The 27,973-nt window shown below is 44.9% G+C and overlaps 3 protein-coding genes across 4 annotated transcripts; 2 read left to right on the forward strand and 1 right to left on the reverse strand.

Moving 5' to 3' along the window:
* The first annotated feature begins 527 nt into the window (after positions 1-527).
* On the forward strand, positions 528-9,394 carry LOC122624529 (titin). Its single transcript, XM_043804136.1, has 8 exons — positions 528-680; positions 989-1,102; positions 1,162-4,251; positions 4,316-4,951; positions 5,021-8,071; positions 8,130-8,720; positions 8,779-9,018; positions 9,082-9,394. The coding sequence occupies exons 1-8, from the start codon at positions 576-578 to the stop codon at positions 9,304-9,306; spliced, it is 8,052 nt and encodes a 2,683-aa protein (XP_043660071.1). The 5' UTR covers positions 528-575; the 3' UTR covers positions 9,307-9,394.
* A 7,236-nt stretch (positions 9,395-16,630) lies between these two features.
* On the reverse strand, positions 16,631-25,639 carry LOC122624474 (putative inorganic phosphate cotransporter). 2 transcript variants are annotated; one of them, XM_043804026.1, is made up of 2 exons: positions 24,155-25,639; positions 16,631-16,757 (listed from the first exon to the last, which is right to left on the reverse strand). In XM_043804026.1, coding segments are annotated over exons 1-2 (1,410 nt in total). In that variant the 5' UTR covers positions 25,564-25,639; the 3' UTR covers positions 16,631-16,756. The 2 variants fall into 2 exon arrangements, with proteins under 2 accessions (XP_043659961.1, XP_043659960.1); XM_043804025.1 differs by lacking the exon at positions 16,631-16,757 and having other exon boundaries at positions 24,121-25,639.
* A 1,266-nt stretch (positions 25,640-26,905) lies between these two features.
* Positions 26,906-27,484, forward strand: LOC122624693. The gene has a single exon (XM_043804367.1). It carries the CDS (start codon positions 26,999-27,001, stop codon positions 27,386-27,388), a length of 390 nt encoding a protein of 129 aa, XP_043660302.1. The 5' UTR covers positions 26,906-26,998; the 3' UTR covers positions 27,389-27,484.
* Positions 27,485-27,973: the final 489 nt, after the last annotated feature.

The raw sequence follows: 27,973 nt of genomic DNA on the forward strand, positions 1-27,973 counted from the left end.
GCCACAGCCAACTAGATGGGGACGAGGACGAGGCACAGGAGGTCCTGGCCAGGACCTGGCAAACAAATGCCCATGCTCAACGGTGCGTGCGAAGGCAAATGGCAAACAGGAGCCACCATAACACTGGCCATCCAAAGGAGCCTCGCTCGTGGGCCACCAAACTGCAACTGCCACTGCAACTGCAACGGCAACGGCAACTGCCGATCGCAATTTTGACATACATAAATTACGTAAGCATATTATTTGCCCCAATTGAAATGCACATTAATAAACAGAACATTTAGGCCGCCAGGTGGAATATCATTGGACGAGCGTCGAAAGTTGAAGGCAACTCTTGCCGTACATTTCCCATAATGTGTGGCATTCCTTTTTTTCGTAACTTTTGGTATTAAATACTAATTGAAATCGTAGACGTCTTTGCCGATTAATTCGATTTATCCGAGTAGCACTGACAAATACGTCAACCAGTTCAGAGCTGACAGTGGAGTGAGGTGTCAGCAATTCAGTAATATTAGTTCAGTTGGCAGGAGAACATCTCTGCCGAACGAAAAAATATAAATCGCCAACACACAATCATGAGTTATCACCAAAACAACAGAAACGCGGCTGCATATGACCACTATGGTTTCGCCAATGCGGACAATCGGACTGAAGACAATTTGCGGCGCTCCCATTCGCAGGTGAGTTTTTGTTCATTTTCCTGCTTACATACATACATAAATGTATGTTCTAAAACACCGCAGTTTGGGCGCACTTCGAGCCCCACTATTACCACTATTCATTCAAACAGCATGTCTTTGTTCCGTACTTCTACCAATTACGCATTTGATACATTTCTCATTTTCTTGTCTTTTTTTTCATAGCAAACATATACATATATATATATATATACATTTTTGAAGCATTTGTTCATAGTAGGCATTGACTTTTCCTTTCATATCTTCGACTTGAACAATTCATCTGACATTACTTTTTCTCTGGCTTTCAGGCCAATCGGTTCAGGCCAACTGCAGGAGAAAATATGGATTTCGATCTTATGAACTTCGTTTCGCAGCATGCGAACTACATCGATGTCCATGCCGAAGCCAGGATGCAATTTCCGGTGCGTGTTCCTTATTAGCTTTTATACATTTTTTATTTGACATACATCATCAACTGCAGGAGCCGGTCAACGACTACGAATTTGATTGGAGCTCCATTGGAGTGGACGAACATCAGGGTGCGAATCAAGGTGCCATTAGGCAAGATCTAAACCAGCTGAACCAGGCCCCAACCGATGTACCTTTTTCGAGGATGGCTGTAGATCCAACGACATCGCAGGATCCCACTCAGCTGGGTAGAGCCGAATCGTCAAGGAAGAAAGTAGAGAAAAATCAAATTGACGATACTCAGTTCCTGAGCGAATTGGAATCTCTAATTGACGGTCATGAAAACTTGTCTCAGCCGACGAAATCGAAGGCATCCAAGCAAAAGAAAAAGAAAAAATCGAAATCTGAACATAAACATAAGCCAATTAAAATGGAAGCAAATTCAACAAACAATGAATTACCAACTACATACTGCGGAAACATAGCGCAGTCAACTGATATGCAATCTAATACGAATACCAATTCCTTCAATTCCGATATGCCCATTTCTGATATTGCACAATCCAACGGAAATGCTAATTCAGCTTATGACACAACTGGCGGTACAAACATGGATGTAGAAGAATTACCAACTACGTCCAATGATATAACCAATCCGCCAACTGATGTAGAACCTAATATGGATATTACTTCAGTCTATGATTTAATTGATGATTTAAATTTGGACTTTGATCAACTACCAACTACTTCCGTTGATATAGCAACACACCCAATGGACATACAATCCAATATGGATGTCAATTCCGCGTATGATTTAATTGGCGACATTAATAGGGATTTTAATCAATATAACAGAACATATACGGCACCTGCCAAGCCAACTAGAGGCTCCATATACAAGATCAAAAAGCCCAGGCCCGTCAAAAGAACCATTCCGGCACCATCGAAGCCCAGTATTGCCCAATTGATGCGCGAGGCTGCCAAAAAGGAAAGGGAAGCTGCCAGACCGAAGAGACAGAAGAAGACCAAGGGGACCACACAACCAGAACCAGTTCCAAATCTTCCAAACTTCAATCTGTTGTCTGCAGACCAGACCATGCCTGAGCCATACTATTTTCAAGAGAATTATGACGAGTTCATGCTGCAGGAACCCCCAATACCAACCGAATATATAAGTCCCATTGAAACCGAAGACTTGATGCAAACGATTCCGCAGATTCCAGCAGTGCCTGCTGCTCCAAATCAACCAATACGAACAATCGGAAAGGTAATAAAGCCTCCAGTCAAGCGGACTTACAAAAAGAAAGCCAATAAACCCATGACTACTGATATACTTCAAGAAAACCATGCCGAGGTCATGGCGCCAGAATCATCTACTATACCAAATGAACTAGTAGAGCGCGTTGAAACTGATATTGGGATGCCAGCAAATCCTCAGATTCCAACAGCGCCTGTTGCTCCCATTCGATCAATCGGAAAGGTAATAAAGCCTCCAGCGAAGCGTACTTACACGAAGAGAGCCAATAAGGTCAACAACACAAATACACTTCAAGAAAATCATGCCGAGGTCATGGTGCCCGATCCTACCATACCAACTGAACTTGTGGAGCCCAATGGAACTGGTTTTCTTATGCCACCAAATCTGCAGACTCCAGCAGTGCCTGTTGCTCCAAGTGTACCAATACGATCAATCGGAAAAGTAATAAAGCCTCCAGCCAAGCGTACTTACACGAAGAGAGCCAATAAGGCCAACAATACAAATACACTTCAAGAAAATCATACCGAGGTCATTGTGCCACAACCTACTACAACAAGTGAACTCGTAGACCCCGTTGGAACTGATGTGGGCATACCACCGACTCCGCAGACTCCTACTATACAATCGATCGGCAAGGTTAGTAAGCCCAGAGCTCCCAGGAAGAAACCTGTTAAGAAGGTTCCCGTTCAGGAGACGCAGCAGGATGTACCTATTGGAGTTGCGGCAGAGCAAGAAGCTCCTCCAATCGCTGCCCAGGCACCTAAGCCTCGAGCCAAACGAACTTACACAAAGAGAGCCAACAAGGCCATGAATACAAATACACTTCCAGAAAATCATACCGAAGTCTTGGCGCCAGAACCTACTATACCAATTCAACTGGGTGAGCCCCTCGGAACTGACATTGGGATCCCACCGCTTCAGCAGATTCCAACTGCGGCTGTTGCTCCGAATTTAACCGTACAACCGATCGACAAGGTGGTCAAACCCAGAGCACCCAGAAAAACACCTGCTAAGAAGGTGCCCCCTCAGGAATCGGGCACGGATATACCAACTGAGATATCGCCGGAAGGAGAAACTGCTCAAAACAAACCGAAGCCTAAACCAAGAGCACCCAGGGTACCCAAGGAACCTAAGGCGCCAAAGGTGCCGAAGACACCTAAAGTACCAAAGGCACCGAAGGTACCGAAAGAACCTAAGGCACCCAAGGTACCGAAAGAACCTAAGGCACCCAAGGTACCGAAAGAACCTAAGGTACCAAAGGCACCCAAGGAACCTAAGGTACCAAAGGCACCAAAAGAACCTAAGGTACCAAAGGCACCCAAGGAACCTAAGATACCAAAGGCACCCAAGGAACCTAAGGCACCTAGGCCACCCAAGGTGGCCAAAACTCCTAAGGAACCAAAGGCACCCAAGCCTCCGAAGCAGCCCAAGATACCAAAAGCAGCAGGGCAACCTAAGGCATCAATGAACACAACACCGAACAGCGTACAGGTACCGCTTCCCATTGAGCCTGTCCCCCCAGAAACAACCATCGATACCATGCTCTTAGATAATCCCACTTGCATGGATCCCATGTCTATGCCTGTAATATCAACACTTTGCAAAATACTCATTCAGGGGCCGATAACACCCATATCGCCAATTAAATCCCATGTGCCAATTGCTCAAGATCCTGCTCCGCATCACGTAGAGGACTCCAATGTGTCCCAATTGTGCGAAGATCGTCCAAACTTGCCGACCATCTCATGCGAGGCCAGTGTAAAAGCTAGTCCACGGGTCCCAACAATGGGCAAGAACATAAGCAATGTGACTGCAGTGATGGAAAATAAACAATTACCGAAAGAAAAGGCTGAAAAATCGGAAATATCAAGTCATAATGGTGGCAAGACAGTTCAAGACACTGCTGTAAGTTTGAAATACATTTCATATTTTCTCTGCTGTAATTACCTTTAAATATTACCCAATTTAGATTTCAAACGGCGCGATTAGCCAAGATCATGTTAGATCACTATCAAAATCCCTATCCGTATCTCCACGCGTATCAAGGCATTCATCTCGTTCCTCGTCATCAAGTTCTTCGTCAAGCTCTTCATCAAGCTCTTCATCAAGCTCATCGTCAAGCTCTTCATCCGGCTCATCCAAGTCGTCCAGTTCGTCCAGTTCATCCAGTTCGTCCTGCTCGACTTGCTCCAGTTCCGACTCTTCCACATCAACTTCCAACTTGGAGTCGTCACGATCTTCACGAGCACGGTCCCGGCCTTCCCGGTTGCCAAAGTCTGCTTTGGCAAACAAGTCGGTTCCACTTTTGGAGGAGCCAATTGAAGCAAATGCGAAAATAAACATACAGTTGGGCCAACCAACCCGTCTTGACTCACTATCGCCACCAAGCACGCACAAGCCGATTTGTATCACATTCGAAGAGCATTTGAAAAATCTATCAACTGCGCAGATTCGGCCTATATCGCCGATGTCAAGGCAACCATGTGATGGGTTTGAGTTCAACTTGCCAGCGCCCATGTTGTCCGAGGAGTCATCCAGTTCATCTTCGTCGGAGAGCGAAGATGAATCTAACGTGAAGTGTCAGATGACACCAAATTCTCATGCTGTTAGTATAAACTGTTTATGAATTAATTATTGTATATAATTTGTATGTCATTGCAATGTTTCATTTCAGGTTTTACCAATGATACCGCCACTTAAACAATTGAACAGAGAGTCCCGTCCAATTCAACCAAACTTGAAAGCTTGTAAACCTGGAGTTCCCCTAGCACCGGCTTCCAGATCATCAGATGAAGCCGCACTTGGGTCCTGTGCTCCAAGAGCACAGGTACCAATGATACCGCCACTTAAACAATTCGAGAGAGAGTCCAGACCAATTCAACCAAACTTGAAAGCTTGTAAACCTCAAGTTTCCCTAGCAACGGCTTCCAGTTCATCCAGATCATCAGATGTAGCCGCACTTGGGTCCTGTGCTCCAAAAGCACAGGTACCAATAATACCGCCACTTAAACAATTCGAGAGAAAGTCCATCCCAATTCAACCAAACTTGAAAGCTTCTGAACCTAAAGTTCCCCTAGCACCGGCATCATCCAGATCATCAGATGAAGCCGCACCTGGGTCCTGTGCTCCAAGAGCCTTTGAGCGTGATTTAAACAAACCAAGTCATGCAGCGAGGAATGTTGGTATCAATTATCAGAAAGAGGTCTCACAAGACCCAAGTGAAATACTTCTGAAGAAACGTGCCACTGAACTATACACTCCAATGGAAATAAATGCTGCGACTCAATTGCCTATTCAGAATCCCATTGAAGTGCCCAATTCTAATGCTTCTTTACCGATTCCCGTAAATTTGAATTACAACTTAGAGAAAGAAACAAACGATAAGCCACCTAATTCTAAAATGGTAGAACCATTTAAAAAGCCAAGTAATTCAATACTTTCCAAACCAGACGTCGATTTTCCGACCATTATGAATGCACCAAAAACAAATCTTTCTGATGAACCGAATAATGAAAATATAAATTTCCAGAAACGGGCTTTACTAGACTCGAAGCTCAAATCATTGATGAGAAGTGCCATTGTAAAGTGGAATGTGCCAGGAGTTGAAACCAACCAAACAACACAACAATCTGATTCCATAATAATAATAAAGGAGCGCATTAAAATCCCTGAACATAAAGTTTCGCTACCGATGGATGTGAATTCAACTGAAGGAGAAGATGATAAGATAAGTAATCCCAAAATTGTTGAACCAGTAAGCAATACATTAAAAGTGCTGCATAAGCACCAACCATCAAGGATCCCAATTAAAATCAGACCACCGAAGAATAAACATATTGATTACCAGTGGCGCGCTCCACTGGAGAGGATTAAAAAATCCTTGAAAGACTGTTCTAGTGTAACTAGTGATTCGGCAGATAGTCCAAATGACCAGATGGAAAAGGATGAGACTCAACTGAAAGAACTGCCAATCCAACCGACCACATCTACGGTAAACCTACCGATGGCTCTGAATTCAATGAATGAATCAGAGGATAATGCATGTATTCCAAAGATTACGGCAAAACCGGACACAGACGTCAATCCTCGAAGTTCTACAGTTTGTGGACCGAACTTAAAACTGACAAATGAGCACAACAAATCTTGGGCCCCAAATTACCAAGGACTAGAATCACGGGAGTTAAAGGAGAATTCATTGAATGGAGGTTTCAATGCGAAGTGTAACTTACCAGATATTCCTATCAGCCGGATGACAAAACATCCTAAGACTCAGCTCACAATTGAAAAGCCATTTAAAGATTCCGGCTGCGAAGTTTCTCAACCGGTGGCTCTGAACTCTAATCAGGAACCTGATGTTGAGACAAGCGTTTCCAAACAATTGGAACCTGTACACAAGGCCGTCAAACTGATAAACGAATCACAACCACAATCAAGGTCTCCAAATGTAGTCAGCAACACGAAGAATAAGAATGCAAACGACCAGAACAAAGTTCTGGTGGAACCAACAAATAAGTCTTTCAAAGAAGATCCTACTGTAAATTGTAATTCGGCAGATAATCCAACCAATCAGGTGGTAAAACAATTCCAAAAGGAATGGCCAATCCAGGAGACAGCATCAACTCTCCCGATGGTTGCAAGTTCAATGAAAAATACAGAACCTGAGCCATATAAGGCTGACACTGTTGAATCCAATGTAAAACCTTTAATATCTGCACCAGGCATAAACCCAAGCAGTTCTAAGGCTTGTAGACCAGACTTGAAGCCCAGTATTCTTGAAAGGTATTATTCCTATAAGCGTAAATCGAAGGATGCGATGAAGTCAACGCTCTTTACTTCTAATATTTCCCAATCAAAAGATATAGCAAATCTCAAAATATTCGAACCAGATATAAAACCGCGTAACTGTAGAATACCTGTTCCAGTTAAGCGAAATTTATCTGAACCAGACCTTTTTGAGCTAGATATGCAGCCTAGTACTTCCAAAGCTGCTAAGCTATATATTAATTCAAGTACTTCCAAAGCTGCTAGGCCAAAAACTTCTGAACTAAACATCAAAAAGTCAAGGCTCTTTAAATCTAATGATTCTAAATCTGAAGTAAAATCTCCTCTTTGTCAAATGTCAGCACAGCAAGGGCCTCGCAAATCAATTAGCGAACTAGATTTGAAACCCGATGCTAAATCCAATAATTTCAAAGCTGTTCAACCAGATATTAATGCACGTATTCCAAAAATGTCGGAAGCAAATGTCGAACTCGGCAATCTGAAAATATCTGAACCAGATATATCTGATCCAGTTAAACGAAATCCCTTACAGCCTATAATGCCTGAGCCAAATACTTTTGAGCTAGATATGCGGCCTAGTACTTCTAAAGCTGCTCAGCTATATTTAAAAGCAAGATCTTCTAAAGCTGCCAAGCCAAAAACTCTTGAACCAAAAACTCTTGAACCAAATACTCTTGAACCAAATACTCTTGAACCAAATACTCTTGAGCTAGATATGCAGCCTAGTACTTCTAGCTCTTTTGCTAATCCAAGCACTTCTGCACCAACCAAAAAACGTCGTAAATCAAAAACTGCGCAATCAAAACAGGGGACCCCGAAACCATCGAACAAACAAGTGAAATCAAAGGCCGCAAAACGTACAAATGATGCTGAAAATAAAGACCCAATGAATACGGCAATGCATCAGTATAAAATTCCCAAGCTTGGGCCAAATAATCCTGAGGTAAGATTTCAGATGAATGTTTTCTTCTATGTGTTATATTAATTGTTTTCAATTTCAGGAAAATACGGCAGTAAAAGCTGAAGAAAATAAAAGTGCCGATAGGTCTCGGATAAGACCCAACTTTTCAGAACCGGCGAACGGAGTTCAACATGCACCGGAGATGTACCAGACGCCAAACTATCAGAATCTTCAATACCCCTACTCGCCGAGGGGCTATTACCCCTATCAGAGGGTCTATCCGCCGCAGCCCTCAGGCAGTCAGTATTATATGAACCAACCAATGCGAATGAATCAGCCCATGTACGAAGAGGTGGAGCCGTCCTATCAGAGGCCATATCTGATGCAACGATATCAGCCATATCACATTAACCAACCCATGAGACCCAATTACTCCTACCAAGGGGAGCCTTCTCCCAGAACCCATTCGATGGGTATTCATTATCAGCCCTATGACACACTCTACCCGATGAGAAGTGATTTGTACTATCAGAGGGGCCGTTCGAACTACTCCATAAATTATGCCCAACAACCTGTCCATTCTGTAAGAAACATGCAACCACGAAGCTCTCTAGGAAATCATCCACTGAATATGATACCTTCCCGTCAATCTGTCCAATCCATTGATCATGCTCAACGGATGAATGAACAGGTATAAAATATAGAACTCTCAAAATGAGCACCTTGTACTTTTTGTTTTTTTTATATAGAGCACATTTGAAACGATCCAAAAAATTGATTGCACTATTAGAAGTGCCTTCGCTGGTCGGAAGTACAGGACACTCAAGGACCTCAGGGAGCGAACAAAGCTATCGAAATATTGTTTGCGCATGGCTTTTAAGCGCATTTGCAAAATCAAGCGTCCCAAGTGGCGTATCAGCAAGTTCTATCTGGAGGCCTATGGGGCGGAAATGTCGGGTCTCTCCCCAAGTTCCGATGATGATGAACCGGTAGGCTATGAGAGTACTTCATAAAAGATTAAATATCTTTATTCCTTATCCATGCTCTCTTAGTTGGAACTGAACTCTACCTATCGCACAGTGATTAGGTCCTATGCGGAATGCAAGTTTTTACGCATGGAGTCCTTAATGCAGAGAACTGGGTTTGGGAAACACAAACTGATGCGAATTCTGAAGATGATCGGAAGAAAGCGATCGACGAAATGGCGTCTGCTCACTTATAGGAAGCCACTAATTCACTTGCACCGAGGTCACAAGAAAGTCTTCCCTTGCATTTAGAATTTATGAAGAATCTACACTTACATGCTACAGAATTTATAAAGAATTATAATTATAATTGTTATTATAAAACATTCAAATAAAAACACATGCCATATTTTTCAAGCATCTATTATAAAAGTATACATAAATAAAAGGTCGGGGCAGTCAATCTTTTACATTATTTTCAGTTAACTGAGTTTATTCAGGATTTTGCACAAAAAATTCGAAAATCCTAATTTTCGACCCAAAAATAATGAATTTTTTGTCTACAACATCGAAAAGAGTTGTCCAAACATAGAATGCCATACATCGTTGAATTCGTAAGAAAATTTCCAATAAAATGGCATTTCAGCCTAAAAATGTTGAATTGGGCCGATTTTTCGCAAAAATAGATGATGTTACCCCTTACCGAAAATGCAAAAAATGGTGAAAATTTTTTTTCGTGCAAATCTCTAAAAAGATGATAGAAATCGTTAGGGTTGGCAATTAGCTGCACAAAACAGTCATTCTTTCAGTTCTGCTATCATTTTCAGGCAAGTTATGTCAAAAATCCCCAATGAAATATTCCTATTTTTGCCAAAAATCTTGTTTTAATTTTTAGGCCAAAAATAATCCGTTTTTTGTCTACAACAACGAAAATAGTTGTCCAAACATAGAATGTCATACACCGTTGAATTCGTAAGAAAATTTCCAATAATGTTGCGTTTCAGCCTAAAAATGTTCAATTTGGCCGATTTTTCGCAAAAATGGATGATGTTACCCCTTACCGAAAATGCAAAAATTGGCGAAAATTTTTTTTTGGATAAATCTGTACAGAAGTGATTAGGATAGTTAGCGTTAATAATTAGCTTTATAAAAAATATACTTTTTAGGCTATGCAATCATTTTTAGGCAATAATCTGGCGGTTCAACACGATGAAAATTATAATAATATTTGTTTATTGTAAAACATAAAATTGTTATATTTAATTGATTTTGAATTTCATCATGCATTCGGTTATTTGGCTCGTGCAGTTTTCTTCCCTTGTTGCTATTATTTCTATGTGTTGTTTTAGATGTTGCATCCATTGGTGTTTTAAAGTTTTCTATGCGCTGGCAATTAATTGCTTTCAAATCCTTTTATCCAACAGATTTGGTCAATTTATTTTGAACAGTTTTTTGCTGTTTGTATGTGCGTGTGTGCTTTGTTATTTACCACACATGTGTGCATATGTGTGCGCTTGTTTGGCCTGAATTTATTACATGTTTAGTTTATTGTTTTTTAATGGCGCTTAGTTTCAATTTGAGCGAAGCAATAAATTACACATTACTGACTGCCCCAAGTCCTTGTCTCGTCCCTTTTCCCTGTTTCTCTGTGTGGGTGAGCCATTCGGTGTCTGTGCCAGCGTGTGTATGTGTGTTTGTGTGTGTGAACGTGTGTGGGTAAACGCTTTAATGAGGCCAACGAAGTCGTTAAGGCATTCGATACCAGATTGATGCCAGCCGCAGACAGTTGACCTTTCGAAAGAGTTCAACGAGAAGAAGGCATTCGCTGGCAGCACATATCGTTTCACACATTCTGAGTCATACATTATATTTCGCGATATACTATTAGGATACATATCTCTTATGTATTATAAACGGAATATAAGTCGTACTAAGCCGCATGCCTTTCCGTTTGACCATTTATTTCGAATCCGTACATACATCCCCCCATTTCCGATGCAACAAACCCTGCCAAATGGCACAAGTTTTGGGTTTCAGACACCAGGCGAACAGAATACGTAGAAAGTGTCAGCTGGTTGCTTGAATTTCATTAAAACAGCTGATCCTCTTGCATGATGGCCGCCCTTTTTCATAATGGCCGCCCTACACTTTTTACCCATCAGCAGGCAACGATCATGTCAGCTTGCTCCCTACGCAAATTTCTGTTCGCCTGGTGCTAAGCCACCGAGAATTCACAAATCTCGCACAAAATTTCCGTCCCGGCATCATTTTTCCCAGTCAAATTGCCACTTTTGGGATCCCAGATACCAGGCGAACAGAATCCGCAGCAAGCAGCCGCTGGCAGCTCAAATTCAATTGAAACAGCTGATCCTCTTGCATGATGGCCGCCCTTTTTCATAATGGCCGCCCTACACTTTTTACCCATCAGCAGGCAACGATCATGTCAGCTTGCTCCCTACGCAAATTTCTGTTCGCCTGGTGCTAAGCCACCGAGAATTCACAAATCTCGCACAAAATTTCCGTCCCGGCATCATTTTTCCCAGTCAAATTGCCACTTTTGGGATCCCAGATACCAGGCGAACAGAATCCGCAGCAAGCAGCCGCTGGCAGCTCAAATTCAATTGAAACAGCTGATCCTTTGCATGATGGCCGCCCTTTTTCATGATGGCTGCCCTTTCGATCTCTTCAGTCGCCATTAGACCAATAGGAAGCCAGCAACATAAGTTTTTTCATAATGGCCGCCCTACACTTTTTCCCGTCAGCAGGCAACGATCATGTCAGCTTGCTCCCTACGCAAATTTCTGTTCGCCTCGTGCTAAGCCACCGAGAATTCACAAATCTCGCACAAAATTCCCGACCCGGCATCATTTTTCCCAGTCAAATTGCCACTTTTGGGATCCCAGATACCAGGCGAACAGAATCCGCAGCAAGCAGCCGCTGGCAGCTCAAATTCAATTGAAACAGCTGATCCTTTGCATGATGGCCGCCCTTTTTCATGATGGCTGCCCTTTCGATCTCTTCAGTCGCCATTAGACCAATAGGAAGCCAGCAACATAAGTTTTTTCATAATGGCCGCCCTACACTTTTTTCGCGTCAGCAGGCAACGATCATGTCAGCTTGCTCCCTACGCATATTTCTGTTCGCCTGGTGCTAAGCCACCGAGAATTCACAAATCTCGCCCAAAATTCCCGACCCGGCATCATTTTCCCCAGTCAAATTGCCACTTTTGGGATCCCAGATACCAGGCGAACAGAATCCGCAGCAAGCAGCCGCTGGCAGCTCGAAATCAATTGAAACAGCTGATCCTCTTGCATGATGGCCGCCCTTATTCAAGATGGCTGCGTTTCGATCTCTCCAGTCGCCATTAGACCAATAGGATGGAGGGATAACAAGTTTTTTCATAATGGCCGCCCTACACTTTTTTCCCGTCAGCAGGCAACGATCACGTCCGCTTGCCCCCTACGCAAATTTATGTTCGCCTGGTGCTAAGCCACCGAGAATTCATAAATCTCGCCCAAAATTTCCGACCCGGCATCATTTTTCCCAGTCAAATTGCCACTTTTGGGATCCCAGATACCAGGCGAACAGAATCCGTAGAAAGTGTCAGCTGGTTGCTTGAATTTATTTAAAACAGCTGATCCTCTTGCATGATGGCCGCCCTTTTTCATGATGGCTGCCCTTTCCATCTCTTCAGTCGCCATTAGGCCAATAGGAAGCCAGCAACATAAGTTTTTTCATAATGGCCGCCCTACACTTTTTCCCGTCAGCAGGCAACGATCATGTCAGCTTGCTCCCTACGCAAATTTATGTTCGCCTGGTGCTAAGCCACCGAGAATTCACAAATCTCGCCCAAAATTCCCGACCCGGCATCATTTTCCCCAGTCAAATTGCCACTTTTGGGATCCCAGATACCAGGCGAACAGAATCCGCAGCAAGCAGCTGCTGGCAGCTCGAAATCAATTGAAACAGCTGATCCTTTGCATGATGGCCGCCCTTATTCAAGATGGCTGCCCTTTCGATCTCATTCGACCAATAGGAGAGCAGCGCATCCGTTACTTGGGTTCTGAGTGCAGCGCAGTGATGAGCGACCACGTTGTTCTTGTGTGCGTGTCACGATTTTGGCACGATAGGCACGAAAGTCCCTTGCATTACATGGGCGCGTGCCGATAAGGAGAGGCACGCGGGCATCTCTATCTAAGCGCCTTTTAAACTGATCAGCTGATTGTTTTGCACGTGCTGATCTTTCTGCGCGCCTGGTGTCCGAAACTCAAAATGTTACAGTTTAATAACATTTGCAGCCGAACTTTCTGTATTTATTTATTACATTAACATAGATTATTGATGTAAAGGTGAAAATGGACGGATTAACATAATGTGTATGTTATGTTATATTTATGACTTGCTCCTAGAACGAAAGTCACAGGAGTGCGTTTTTGATCCGAGTTTTGTTGGGAAAATTGAGAGATTCTGGATTTCAGATACCAGGCAAACAGAAATGTCAGGAAGTGGCCAACGATCATTTCGTTTCTAGTAGAAACCTACTGCTGATTATGATCGCCTGGTGCATAAAGTAATGAAATGTGCCGAAAACAGGCTAATTTTGATAAAAAGTTCGCCCCTGAAAGTACGCAGCAGAATTTTTAAGGCGAAACTGCAGTGCAAAATGAAAAGTGCAGACTGCAGACTGCAGACTATAATAATTTGCGCAACAAAGGGCGCACCTCAACTTGACAGCAGCGGAAGTTGTCCCCACTTAGCCGGCAATCCCCCTTAACCCCTTAACCCCTTGGCCGCCGCTTGCCCGAGAGCCTTAACCCTCGCGCACCGTTTTGCCCCAGAACAAACACAAAATGAATGGCCCGCAAATTCACGGCAAATTAAATGAAATGCGCAAATTAAACGCAAAAGCAGCGCAACAACAGAGGCAACAAAAAAAGTGAAGCATGGCCAGGACAAAGTGAAACAAATATTGCATAATATTATTGCGAGTTCTTTTTTTTCTGTTGGAGACGGGTGGTTTTTTGGAGGCATGGTCGCCACTTGAGCGCCGCTTAAAGCGAACGAAAATGCGGAAGCAATTCACTTTCGGCTTTCAGCTTTCAGCTTTTGCCTGCTGCTCACTTTTTTCGCTCGCTGTCCTGTGTTTTTCTTCTTTTCTTTCTGTGTGTTTTAATATTTATATCAGGACAGCAGCTTTGGTCCTTCCACGTCGTTGTCAACGTCATCATCCACATTCACATCCAGTGGACGGACTTGCAGCTGCTGTTCCAGCTTAAAATCCTGCCAATACACTGTAGGCAATCTAGCGAATGATTCTGGTCAAATGTTTAGGCTAGATTTGTTAATTAATTTTATAAAACTTCATAAGTTACAGTGGTCCTTGGAATAACTATGAAGAACGAGAGTTGAGAGTGTACATTTTGAGAATCGAGCGTTAAGTGTATCTTAATTTCTTCCAATGCATTGGGTCAGTAATTTTGCATGCTTAGCTTTCAGCTCGCTCGCTCCCAAGAGTCCTGCGTCCTTCCGACCCACTGCCACTCCTTCTCCTCCTCTCCCTTCCTTTCCTTGCCCTTCCCTTCCTCTCTGTTTCGCTCTGTTCTGTTCGGTTCCGTTCCATTCCGTTTGGTTTTGCCTCTTTGGCGCGACTTGGCCATTTTTTTGTGTGTGCTAATTACCATAATTAAGCAAAGGTCAGGCTTTAGTCGCCTTTTGTGGCCGAGCTTGGCGAAATAATAATGAGAGAAAGCCGGGAGAGAGTTGCGAAGAAAGGGGAAGAAAGCGGGAGAAAGCAAGTGATGGGAGGCGGGGCAAAAATGGCTGACCAGCGTACAAATTCCCCCCTCTGTTCTGTTATGCATTATCTTTATGATTATGTTGATTATGACGTTTTAATGGGTTTAGTGAGGCGACGACGGGGGGCCACCCCTGGGCCACTGGGTGCTTAAGGGGGCGGTGGACAGTGGACATTGGACGGTGGGAGGTATCAGCTTAAGCTGACAACAAAAGGGCAACAAGAAAAACAAAGACTTGACAAGCTGTTGGGGCACATTAAGGAATGAATGCAGTTTCCCTTCAATTCCTTCTTTTCGTACCCATCATAATACCCTGCAAAAGCGCACAAGCTTGGGCCATAAACGAATGGTTTATATGGTTCAATTGGGTCGTAAAATACAAGTATTTTGCGGGAGACACAAAACCAGGCACTGCGTACTTTTATGACTTGCGATAGGATAGCATAAAAAATTGCAATAGAAAGAAGCATTGGGAAAGCATCGTAAAGGAAATTCGGAGAATGCGGTTAGGTTAATTTTCACAGGGTAATACACCAGTCGTCTAGAAGTGGCGTTTAGCTTAATCTCAATATTTCATTTTTTTATTGCCGGCACTCAAAACATTACTTTGAACTTGGTCAAATTACTTGGGGCTTGTCTGTCAACGCTTCCTCCCGCACTTCCTTCGGCTTCTGCATTTTCCAACGCCCCCCTTCCCCACCACTCCCCGCCGTTGCCAGCCATAAATATTTTTGGTACTCGGCGAGGAAAATGAAAATTCCATAGGAACTTAACTTGAAAACTGCAATGTCATGACAAATATACAGAAGGGCCAGGGACGATGACGTGGGCGAGTTTCGGCGCGATGGGATCTTGCAGGATGGCACGCACTTCCCTCGCCGGGGGAGGCCCCTTAACCCTTGGGCGCCAGCCTTAACCCCCCGGCGGTGATTAACGATCGCAGCACACGGCGGAAAAGATGAAAGTCAAATGGGAGATATGCCGGAGCAGGAGCTGAAGGCGGAGAGTTGGAGAAACGCAACTATTATTTTAACATGGCGGGAAGCCACCTCACCGACCCCCTCCTAGTTCTCGCCCTGCAGGCCCAGCATTCCTAGCCAAGAAAAACATTTTCATTCCAAGGCGTTTTCCGGACGGGGCATCGAGGAATCGAGGCATGGAGGACGGGATGGGGTTTCTTGGGCGGAACGGCAGTTGTTTGAACTTATCTAAATTGTTTTGCCATATTGTTTTCTTATGCCATGTGTGTCGCATCGTTCCATACTTGGGCGTACTTCCTGCCCTTTTCCGCTGAATATCCTTCTAGTGCAGGCAGAAAAATTATATATGTGACACAAATAATAATATTTATTTAAGGTTAGACAATTCACCTCACCTTAAAATGGGGAATTTTTATAGATTTATTCAATTTGTTGGTGCCAAAATATTTGAATTGAATGAGTAGCATGTAGGTGTGATTTTCAATTTGAAATGGCACGTTCAAATGACTTTAATCGAATCTTTCTTTCGGTGTATCCACTTGTCCGTCCCCCTTCACTCCTCTCGAAAGTCCCATTGTCTTTAGCAAATTTGCTTTACTTGCACTGGCTGCTTATTCATTGACTTTTGTGTTCTGTGCCATTTTCAAATGCCTTCATTTCTTCGCCGCACACAGCCCGAACATACGCCCGTCTCTGTCGCACACCAGATGGCCGTCCCACTCGCACGGCGCTTGCCGTACGTGTCTATTATTGGTATTTGCTGAATGAATGGATTGTACGTGCCCAGAGGCATTTCGAATAACTTTTTTCCAGGCTCCCGAGCTTCCACGTAGCAGCTTCCGCTTCTCTGCTGCTTTTTGCCTTTATTTCTGGCTCGAGCTCCTCGTCGATTGCAATTCTCCGCTTCCGTTCCGTTCCGCCTTTCTCTTGTTCCTCGCCCATCTCTTTCACACACACACGCCCCTCTCCCTTCCTCTGCGGTTGAAATCTAAGCGATTTTACATTGTTATTGTTATTATTGCTACACGCGCACACACACACCCACACCGCACATGAGCTTTATTTGCACATGCATTTATATTTGTTGATGGCGTATTTTTGTTTATTTATGTATTCATATGCAATGTCGAAAATAATCGTTAATATGCTGATAAAACACGCCCCCTCAACAATGTGGGCATGTCGAATGCGTATAGTGAGGTCTCTTTCCAGTTTCCAGTATACCCCCTTCACTTCCCTTCCCCTGACTGACCCCTTCTCGCATTGTCAACACTTGGCTTCATTTTTCATCCGCTCCCATTGAATTGCCGATCCCGGCAAATATGGCATGCTAATGAAATCCCATAATGCATTGACTAATAAACAAACAGCGCCCGAATGTAGGCAACACATTTTCGACCAGCAAAACGGCCAAAAAGTTGCCGTGCTCTTAAATGTGTATGCAAATATATTCGCCTGCTGGCGATTGAGATTTCCCGCTGCCCACGGGAATTCGGCACAATCACGGCCTAAGCCCCCTAAATAATATTGAAGTTCTTTTCAGCGGGCGAGATTATTTATACATTTATACATTTACAAGCGGATAAGCGAATAAGCGGATGAAACTGGTAATTTGTGAATTTGTCATAATGTTGGGCACATGAAATGATCTATTATTTGTTGAATGCAACAAATGGAGTATCTTTACATGTTGCTCATATGCTGTTGTTTTAACTAAGGAACAGGCAGTGCCGCATTGCACATACGCACCGTTGCCGCTGCCCACAAATGAATGCATTTATTTATGCGACCACAAACAATTTGATGTGTATTCAAAGAATTGAATACATAATCCTTCAGCATTTATTGGCTGCACATTAAAAAGCTGCAAGAGTAAAATAGAATAACTCCTATTTCGTGCGTGAAATATCCTCTTATAGTGCAAAATCAAAATGGAAATCATAAAATGCTTTTTGTTTCTCCCCCTCTTCAGTTATATAGCATTTTATTGTACAGTTTAGTTTTGTGCCCTCGGCATGAATTGCATGCAATGTTAATATACCTACAGTTGAATTCTATTCTCTAGTTGGCCAGAATCGAAATCATAAACTTCATTGGGGTTTTGTTTTGGATACAGTTTACTTTTGTCATCACTTTATTCACTTTGTTGCTGTTGCTGTTGCTGTTGCTGTTGCCAGATTACTGTAGATTACACCCACCGTATTCATTGCCATTGTTGTTGGTGAGCAGCCCACCCAACGAAAACACCACCTACCGCCCAACGCCCACCGCCCATCGCTCGACCTTGTCATGTAGTTAGATATATTTAAAGTTGGGCGTTGGAAAGTAAAATAAAATGGAATAAAATGCAGATTGAATTTGAGGGCGACAACTTTGCTGACGTTGGCGACGACAACAGAGTAATATTACTCACACACACACACAGATACATGGGTAACAAAAAAAAAAAGAAGCGCTCACACACACACACACACTCAAATACTCGCACATTCACATGCACACTGGGACCGTAAAAAATAAGCAAGTAATGCGCAAAATACAAAACCCACATTGCCTTCGAAAAAGGGGGGCTGAATCGGTGGAGGGGGGAGGGGGGGTTTGTGGGGATAAGGAGGACCGAAAGCCCGGCTATATACTATAAGTACGATATGTAGTTTGACGTTATCCAACACTAACAACACCACCAGCACTGAGGACAAATGCGAGTTCTGAAGGGATAAACGTGAGGAAAATGGGGGGAAAATGGCAGGAAAATGGGTGTGGGTGTTAAGTAAGGCAGTGCACCATAAAAAATTACTAAACCTTCTATGCTGAATGCTATGCTGGATATGCTCATGCCTAATCTGCATTGGAGTCGTTTCAATAATCGAATATATGTATGTATTCTCCTAATTTCTACTTTCACTAGCTTTTTTTGGACACTTTTCACAGAGCTGGCCAACTGAAAGCTGTGCAGTTTTGCGTTTTAAGACTCTTAATATATGCTCGCTTCCGTTTATGCTTAATTTCTAGCCGTGTGGGAAAGCCAGTGGGAGTGGGAAAGTGGGCAGGAATGGGGGTGGGGTACTGAAAGTCGACGTGATCGTATGCGAATGCGATTGTGCGGGTGTATTATGTATTTGGTGCATTTTAAATCGGATTACTTAAGGCAACAACAACCATGTGCGGCTTTAGCTTTTGTTGTCCTTCCGTGCCTTTCTTCGAAGGGGGGGAAGGGGTGGTGGGTGGTGATGACTCTCAAGTCCCACATGCACACCATGTGTGTGTGTGTGTCTGTTTAGTTCTCATTGTTGCCATCATCGGGATATCGTTGTCAACGCCGCGCCTATAAACCGTTTATTATTATTTACAATTTTCGCCTCGACGCTGGCAAATATTTTCAAATCGCATGGCGACACATCGCTAGACACGTGGCATTTTCCAGCATTTTCCCACCCACCGCCACCCATCGCCCAGCCATCAAGCTTGGCAAATGTGTTGGCAACGTGTCGGCATTCGAGGGAAAAGTGAATGACAAACTCCGCTTCGCTGGCTGGCTGAATGGCCAACTGTCAATCGTTTGGTTTATCAATCCATCAATCGAATGGCTCGGCAGCACTCCGACTGGAATCTTAATCGAGCCAAGCAAGCTTAAGAAGTTTGACACGGCCTCCAATCTTGACACTTCCGCCCCCACAAAGCTCACTACTCTCAGTACTCACAAAAATGTAGAAAAGTCACAGCGCATTTGATACCAAATAATTTAAATTTAGACTCCTTGAACGCGCAGTTAATTAGGCTACATATGTGAGTGGGTCATCAGTGAGTTGGACAATCAATCAAGTGCATTACACGCTTATTCAATTGGAAGTGGCACACTTTCAATGAAGCAGCCTATAAATAAGCCGTGCATTAATCAATCATGGAACTTAATGCAACTGTTTGTAATCATCACAAAATCCAATGATTGTTGTTGTTGTCGAGTAACTAATCAAGCAATGTTTTATTAGCATTTAATTGGCAAATAGTGCAGATGCATGCCTGACGCAAAGAATTAGCCATCGTTGATCTATCGATTGAAACGAATTATGGGCAAATTAGGTGGGTGGATTGGGTAGTTTGGTTTTCGGTTTTCGGTTTTTGGTTTTCGGGCGAGTTCTGTGGGTACACTTTGACCTCCGGCCGCCATCAATCTTTATCGGCAAACGGCAAACGACGAACGGCGAACGGCAAACGGCAAACTGCGAACTGCGAAACTGAAACAGCAGCGGAAATAGAAGTGCGCGGCATAAGTGCACTTCCGGTGCCGCAGTTGTTGCATTTTCAGTGGCAGCAGCCGTCACATCCATGAATCCCCCGCATTTGCATCTGTATGTGTGGCCGTGTGACCGTGTGACTGTGTGACTGTGTGCACTCGCCTGCGGTTGAGTATCATTTTCACTAACGAGATTTCCCAGAAAATGAGAAAATAGCGAGCGTGGGCCGCGCCTTTAAATTCGAATTTGCCCCCAAAAAGTGCATTGCATTTGCCATTTTTCACGCTGCGCTATCTACAGCGCAATTTGCAATAAAATAATGTTAGTCTTTGCAACAATTTTATACGCAATTTTTCGGCATTTCTGCGCACTTGTCTCGCTATTATTTCAGTAGGCTATTTATCGCGCAAATCCATTGCTGAAATACTCGTATTAAATGCCTTAATGAAATCGAAACTGGCACAGCTGCTTAAATTTATTTATTAAATGTATTTGAATATTGGGAACTAATATCTTTTGGCCCTGCTGAGAATGCAATGCCCATATATATGTATGTATATATATGTGCTTCACCTGCGGAATGCATCCGTTTATGCGGCTAGCATTGACATCTGTCACGCGCAACTGAAATTGGACAGCGGGGAGTCGTTTGGTTTCTACTGGTTTGGAGCACTACTGCAAACTGCGGCTTCCCCCGTTCACCTTTGACCCCCTGCCCCGCTGCCTCACGCCTAAGCCATTAACCAAATCAATGGTTAAGCTATTGCCTTTGGTCACAAGGCTTCGATGTTCGAGGTTCGCAGTCCAAAGTCTGCGGTTGCCATGCCAAAGCCAAGCATTGCGTTTTTGGGAGTTTGCGTTTGTGTTCGGGGCTTGTTAGCGGGTCTTTACTGTGGAGTGGGGCTTACTGGCACTTCGGCAGGAAAAACTAGTCATTTTTTATGGATGATTTGGCCGGGCAATTGACCATCGACCTCGCCACATTGTTATCCCATATCCAATTGCGCCCAGGCATTTATATATCCACAGCTTTATATGTATATATATCTATGTATATGTATCTAGCATACGATAGGTATTTGGGTCGCGAGCTGAGTGCTTCGATTTGGTTTTTCCATCCATGTCCTATTTCGGTTTTCGAACCAGCAGTAACAGCAAAAACTCCAACTAAACCATATACATATGTGCATATAAGTAAAACAAACAAATTGGTAAAATCAATAAACGAGCTCTGGACATTTGGGGGGGAGGGGGGTGGGGCTAAGTATGCAAGTGGTGTGCTCCAAGAATGGAAATAAAAATGATTTATAAATTGCTTATTTGTCAAAAGCACAGACACACAAGAGCTGCAGACTGCGAGAAAATACATATGTAGTTGGGTGAATCAAAGCGAATCGAATGCGATTGAGTGAGTATTATTCATATTTCTTGATAATGAAATCAGTGGCAAAACTGTCTTTCCTGTTAGTAAACTCACAAGACACTTTAGAAATATGTTTGCAAAATATCCACCTTGCAGCTTTTCGCTCTCTGCAGTCATAACGAGCAGCTTCTGAATCCGAGTCCAGGGTGCGGCCACGCCCACTCCGCCCACTACGCCCACTCGAGCGGGCTGCACTCGAGAGCCACAAATCGAAGACAGGAGTCGAAGTTACGGAGCCAGTCACATTATCGTAACTTTTCAATATCGAAGCGTAAACATCGGAATCGCACAAAAGTAGGTTCTTTGGGGGCTCTGTTTCTGATTTGAATGCCGTTGCCGTTCGAGTTGCTCGATGGTATGAGTGTGTACTCAAAACTAAAGAAGGAATTACAGAAAAACCTGATGGACATTTTCACAGGCTCACTGCCATTAGTTTTGCTGAATTGGATTAGCAGGCGACAGAGGCCAAAATGCGGACGCAAACGCAGTGAAAACAGTGCAAACAGTGAAATGGGAAATGGAAAATGGCCAAAGGCCGCTTACAAAATGCTGGAATTATGACATTTAATTAGCCAAATGAATCTTTTTTAAGCTCCGGCTTGCGCTGCAATCGGCGGCTCTGCCAATATGCTGAGGGGCATGGAATTAGCGACGGTATTTGGGAATCGACGCCTAATTAGCGCATTGTTGCACCAGAAAATAATGGCGTCCAGCACAGCAAATGCCAAAAACCGATTACAGTCGCCATTCAGCTGGGGATATAGAGATGTTAATGCCGATATGCATTGGCATATATACATACATACATATATATATATATATATGTACATATATGTGAAAGCCAAATAATGAAAACACTCAATCCGCGGCGGGGATTTGCAGCTGGACAAGAGAGCAACGGATTTCCGGCTACAGTGGACCCTCAATATTACATATGTGCATAGGAATATTCAAGTAAAAATATATTTTCAATTTCAAAATGATTTGTATCACGAAATTCTATTCGATAATTCCTTTTAAAAGAAACAATCACTAGTTTGTTAAGTCAGCAACGTTTTCTTTGAGTTATTTTATCATAATTAAAGGGCACATAGCTCCAAACAGGGACTGCTGGTATCACTAAGGTAATCAATTGCCATACCATACACACATAGGTATCCTTACTCCTGGGAGATTTATCAAATCCATGCTGTGTTGCCAGTTTTCAGCGTCACCTGAATTCTCGGGGAATCCAAGTCGAAACCCGGATACGAATACGAGTACGAGCCTCAGTTGGAGTCGGTTTTCAAAAATCCAAATCCGAATAAAAAGCGGGCAGCAAAAAGCGGCAACTGGAGAAAAGCAGAGGAGCTGCAGCTGCAGCTGGGAAATAGACGAGGAAACTTGCGGTGCACTTTGACATTTTGGCGCATGTTGAATCAAGTGAAAACCCAATTACATGTCCCGCCCTATCTAGTCGCTTCACTGGCGACAAAACGAAACGTGCAGACAAGTTAACATTCTGGCCAACTTTGGCAGCAGTCAGCCAGGAGCTGGAGCTGGAGCTGGAGCACCCAGCATCCCAGTATCGCCACCCACACATCCACCCACTCTGGTGGTGTCCTTGTGTCCTTGTGCTCCTGCTCGCTGGTTATTACAAGAGTGGCGAACATTCTGTGGCCACCAGGTGTCTGTGGGCGGGCGTGGGCAGGTGGGTATCTGTGGGCCTGGACGCGCAACTCTGCATCTGTATACACGAGTGAGTATCTATGTATCTACTATGTATGTATCTACGTATCTACTTGTGTATGTATGTGTGCACCCGTATGGCACTGGCTGCTGCTATCGCACGCAAATTATTGTTGCAATGAAACTTAAGCTGCTTAAACTTGCCGGAACGCTTTGGCCTCCACCTCCGGTGCCCCCCCACCTCCTGTGCCCCTGTGCCCCTTACCCATTTGGCCAACGGATGATGGAGACATCAGTGAGCGTGTTTAACCTGATTTGGGGGAAGGTTAGCTGCAGCTGGCTGACAGGGGGCGAAATTGAAAAGCTTAATGGATTACGAGTCACAGATTAACTGGGGCAGTTTAGAGGTCCACGCAAATCGAAGGTGATGCGCACATAATCTCATTCGAATCCAGTCAACTCCTTCTAACAACTCGGGCCATCAAAAGCCATCAAATGTCAAACACGTTTATCTTTATGTGTACATAAGTGCAGAAAGAAGTGCAAAATCGCATTTGCTACAGTTGCGCCAATAAACTACTGACATTTAAAAAAAAGTTTCATAAGTAAGCATTTGATGTGCCTGCCAAAAACACGAGCCGAAAATGTTCGAGTTTCGTTGGAACAGACAAGTTCGAATAAATCATTGTTAATTTACAAACGCCCTGCTGATGGCCTGACAATTTTCGGTTGCTGGCGAATGTTTTGGCCAGAAACCATGACGGGGACAAGTGGCCATCCGAACCCTGCTAATTAGGCCCAGAAATGTGCCATAAAATAAATGGCACAAATGCGAAATTAAATGGCCCGGCCAGGCCAAAGGACATGCGGCCATTTGATTGATGTCCTGATGTCCCGCCGTCCCGATGGCCGTCGTCCGGTTTTAGTTTCAGTTTTAGTTTCAGTTTCAGTTGGAGCTTCCATGTCTGTGGCAGCAGACTGTGTGTTTTAGTTTCCATTATTACAAGAGACTCGTTTTTTCCCCACTTTTCGATTTCCTCTTATTATTAACGAGCTTACCATTGCGGCTTGCCGCTGGCAAACACGTTGTAGAAGCTGGCGGTGAACACAAACAGGCCAGCGGCAATATAGAACACAATCCGCCAGTTCTCCACGCTGGGCTTGGGATCGATCACATGGCCGGCGACCATGGGCGCCAGCAGACCCACCAAATTGGCCACGCAGTTGGTTATGGAGACCAGCAGGCCGGCGAAGCGCGGCGACAGGTCCAGGTGATTGATCTTGAAGCCGCTGTAGATGGCACCGTTCAGTCCCATGCCCAGGATGAAAGTCACGCAGGTCAGCCAAAGGCTGTGGTTCACAAAGCCCACGCAGATTAGCGCCACAGCGGGTCCGTACTGGCCCAGGCTGTTCATCAGCTTGCGCACCACGGCGATGGAGCAGTTGCGCCGGATGAGGCAGTCCGCCACGATGCCAAACACAATGGCCAGTAGCCACATGGCCAGGTAGGGCAGCGAGGAGATTAGCCCGTTGGCCTGGATGTTCACGTCGAGCACTCTGTACATGTAGGTGGGCAGCATGGTCATCAGCGTTTCATAGCCATAGTTCTGCCCGGCATGGGCCACCAGAATGGCATAGAAGGGCATCGACTTCGCAATGCCCACAAATGGTATGCTGCCCCTGGCCTGCTCCGTCTCCGCCTGCCAAATGGCCGCGATGATGTGCCGCCGCTCCGCCTCCGAGATGCGAGTGCTCACCGCCGGACTCTCCTGCACCAGCCAGATGAAGATCACGCACCAGATGGTGCTGAGCAGCCCGAACACGTAGAAGATCGATGGCCAGCCGCCATCGAAGCCGTAGTGGGCCAGCAGGCCGCTCAGCGGCATCGATACTATCGTGCCGAACTGGGCGCCCGCATAGACGGCGGCGCCGGCCAGCGATCGCTCGTCCGGCGGCACCCACTGGGCCAGCAGGGAGTGGGAGCTGGGCACAATGGGTCCCTCGCCCAGGCCCTGGATGAAGCGCACCACACACAGCCCGATGGCGCCGCCCGATCTCGCCGAGATCGGCACGAAGAAGGCGGCCAGCGAGTTGATCATCATGCCCCAGCCGAGGAAGTGGCGAGCGCCATAGTACTTGATCATCAGGCCAAAGGGTATTTGGGTGAGCACATAGCCGTAGAAGAAGCTGGAGAGGATGTAGCCCTGCAGCTTGTAGCTCCACTCGAAGTCACCATCCCGCTCCTTCGCTTGAGGCGACGACCTGGCATCCGAGATGGCCGTGTGGTTGACCATGGCCACAATCGCCACGGACATGTTGGTGCGCATCACGTAGGCATTGGCCATGCCCGTGAAGAGCATCAGGACTACGAAGAACCGGGTCTTCCGGCACCTGGGTATCTGCCCGTCCGTGGCGTAGCGCTCCGTCCTGGGAGTCCTGGAGTCCTGCGGCCCGGCGGCATCGGCCATTTCGAGATTGCTCGCCTTCCTTTTGAGTGGCCAGCGGTTGTGTGTCAGTCTGTGGCATTTGAGTTAATACTCCTGATCTCTAGAATCATGTTTTGGAATGATTTATTCACGCTCGACGAATACCCAGCGCATTTGATTTGTAAGCGAATGCTAATGGGATCCAGATTGAATGTTGCCCGAATTATATTATATTTCAAAAGTATTTTTAAAGCTAGCAAAAAATAGATGCGCTGCAATTATGGGGTAAGTAGAACACCCAGCACCGTTTAAACCCATATTAAATTCATCCAGTCCAGCGACTTCACACTAGATTACCCCGAAACGCTGGCAATCCGATACTTGGAAGCCCAGAAAGCCAAATGGGGGCGAATCCTTTCCCGCCTTTGCCGATTTTGTCATTCATATCAATTCATATCAATTTCGCATATCTTAGGGCAGGCAAATGAAGCCATTGACAAACGAAGGAATATGGCTGGAATCATACATGATGCCAAATACAAGGGGTTACTTTGTTGCGTAGGCTGTTTGCCGAAATCAAATTGGGCCTCATCCAATGCAAAGTGAAGTAAACAAATCCAATTGGATGCGGATGCGGATGTGAGGACAGATTCAACCAAGGGCTGCCTGTGTATTCTTTTCCAATTTATGAGTTAAGTCGCGCTAGGGGACTGCCATTGAAATGGCAAAAAAGGTATAGTTAAACTTACTTACTCTTCAACTTAGTTCTGCCTCAAAACCCATTGCAATCCTTTAACAATTTCATCTGTTAAAGTGCGTACGTTGTAATAAATATAACCAAGTCGCATTAACCAAGTCCATGACTAATCCGTAAATTACTCCCAATTTTCGCCGAGTACACGGCATTATCCCGGCTGGAATTGCGTGAAACACGGCTGGCGCAGAAGGGATTATAAGCAAGGCGGCTTAAGCAGCACCAAAAAAAGGGGGAAAAAACACAGGAAAAAAGCGAAAATACCCCAATGCTGACGAAGATGACGACACCTTTGCGGCTGACCCGGACGGAGAGCAGCATCCTTTTCCGTTCATTTGCCATTCTTTGCAGGCCTGCCAACGGGGCGTATTATGCGCTCACACACGACGCGTCGCCTGAGTTGATTACGTATACGCAACGATGGCCCATGAGTTGATTACGACGCACTGGCGGTGGCGGTGGCGCTGGCGATGGCGATATGTATGCCAAGTAATTTGCATAAACCGCGAATCGGACGCCCGCAGACAGACAGACAGACAGACGGACAGACATTCGTTGACACAGATGATCGGCATCAAAGGAGGCGCGAATAACCAGCCGAGTATGCGAATATAATGAAGCAAAGGTAGGCATTGCCGTAGTGCTCAACACGAAAAAAAAAATTCAAAAAATAACAATACCTACGGAATAGGTATAGAAACAATTGCGCTAGAATTCAAAGTTATGACCAGTCTGCCGGACGATCAGGGTCCCAATATCTGCAACTGTCGTCGCATGCGTTCCGAGTGCTGGATACGACATTCGATCTCCGCCGAGGACACGATGACCCGTCTGGCCCTGAAGTACGACACCAGCATTGGCCACATCTGCCGGGCCAATCGCATGCACCGACAGGATGTCCTGCAGGCACGCCACCACGTTTGGGTGCCCATTCCGCGGCGTCAGTTCCAGATGGCGAGTCCACAGAAACCGCAGTGCCACCAAAGTGCGCAGATCCCGGCCAGAGCAGAAAAGCCGAACTTGCCGCCACATTTCTACCGCCAAAGTGATCCCAATCCGAATCCCTTTGCCGACGATGGCGATCCCCTGCTGGTCATCACAGAAATCAAGTAGTGGCACTGCAAGGAAAAGTCCAATAAATTGTTTGTTAGCAATTATTGTATAATCATTTTGTATAAGTAAATAAGACAATAGTTTTTGGTAGTCCTATTTGAGTGCTTGAATCATTTCACTCTCCATTCCCAAGGATACAGGCATCCTTCAGATGCAGCAGCTTGAAAGAAAGAGCATCGCAACTGACACAGTTTTGGCCCGTTTGCCGTGGCGGAAACAAAGCCGAGATGTGGCGATGCCGAAAAAGCGAATGCAGGCCACATTGGCTGGGAAACGCGACAATCTCCTGTCGCGCTGATTAGAAAACCCCTTTGGGGGCAGCTGGCTGTGGCACTGGCACTGGAATTGGCTATTAATTGTGGCAGAAGTGAATTTGCCAGCAGCAGGATGCAATTAAGACATGCTGCGCATTTTCGCCCACTTAGCTGGACTCTTTGAGAAGCACATAGAGAGGCGCTCCAGTCCGGGGGAAGTCCGTGTGCTGCGCTTCAGATAAGCGCTCTGCTGCTGCTCATATTCAAATGCGAATATTAACTAATCTGGACGAATATGTGAACCGTGGAGCGGAGGAGGCGGGGTGGCCAG

Source organism: Drosophila teissieri, chromosome X (assembly GCF_016746235.2).
Source record: "Drosophila teissieri strain GT53w chromosome X, Prin_Dtei_1.1, whole genome shotgun sequence".
Lineage (NCBI taxonomy): Eukaryota > Metazoa > Arthropoda > Insecta > Diptera > Drosophilidae > Drosophila > Drosophila teissieri.

Coding starts and splice junctions, on each gene's coding strand:
- LOC122624529 (XM_043804136.1), top strand. CDS start 576: ATGAGTTATCACCAAAACAACAGAAACGCGGCTGCATATGACCACTAT. Junction 4,952..5,020: donor TGACACCAAATTCTCATGCT/GTTAGTATAAAC, acceptor GTTTCATTTCAG/GTTTTACCAATGATACCGCC. Junction 9,019..9,081: donor GTTCCGATGATGATGAACCG/GTAGGCTATGAG, acceptor ATGCTCTCTTAG/TTGGAACTGAACTCTACCTA.
- LOC122624693 (XM_043804367.1), top strand. CDS start 26,999: ATGACCAGTCTGCCGGACGATCAGGGTCCCAATATCTGCAACTGTCGT.
- LOC122624474 (XM_043804025.1), bottom strand. CDS start 25,563: ATGGCCGATGCCGCCGGGCCGCAGGACTCCAGGACTCCCAGGACGGAG.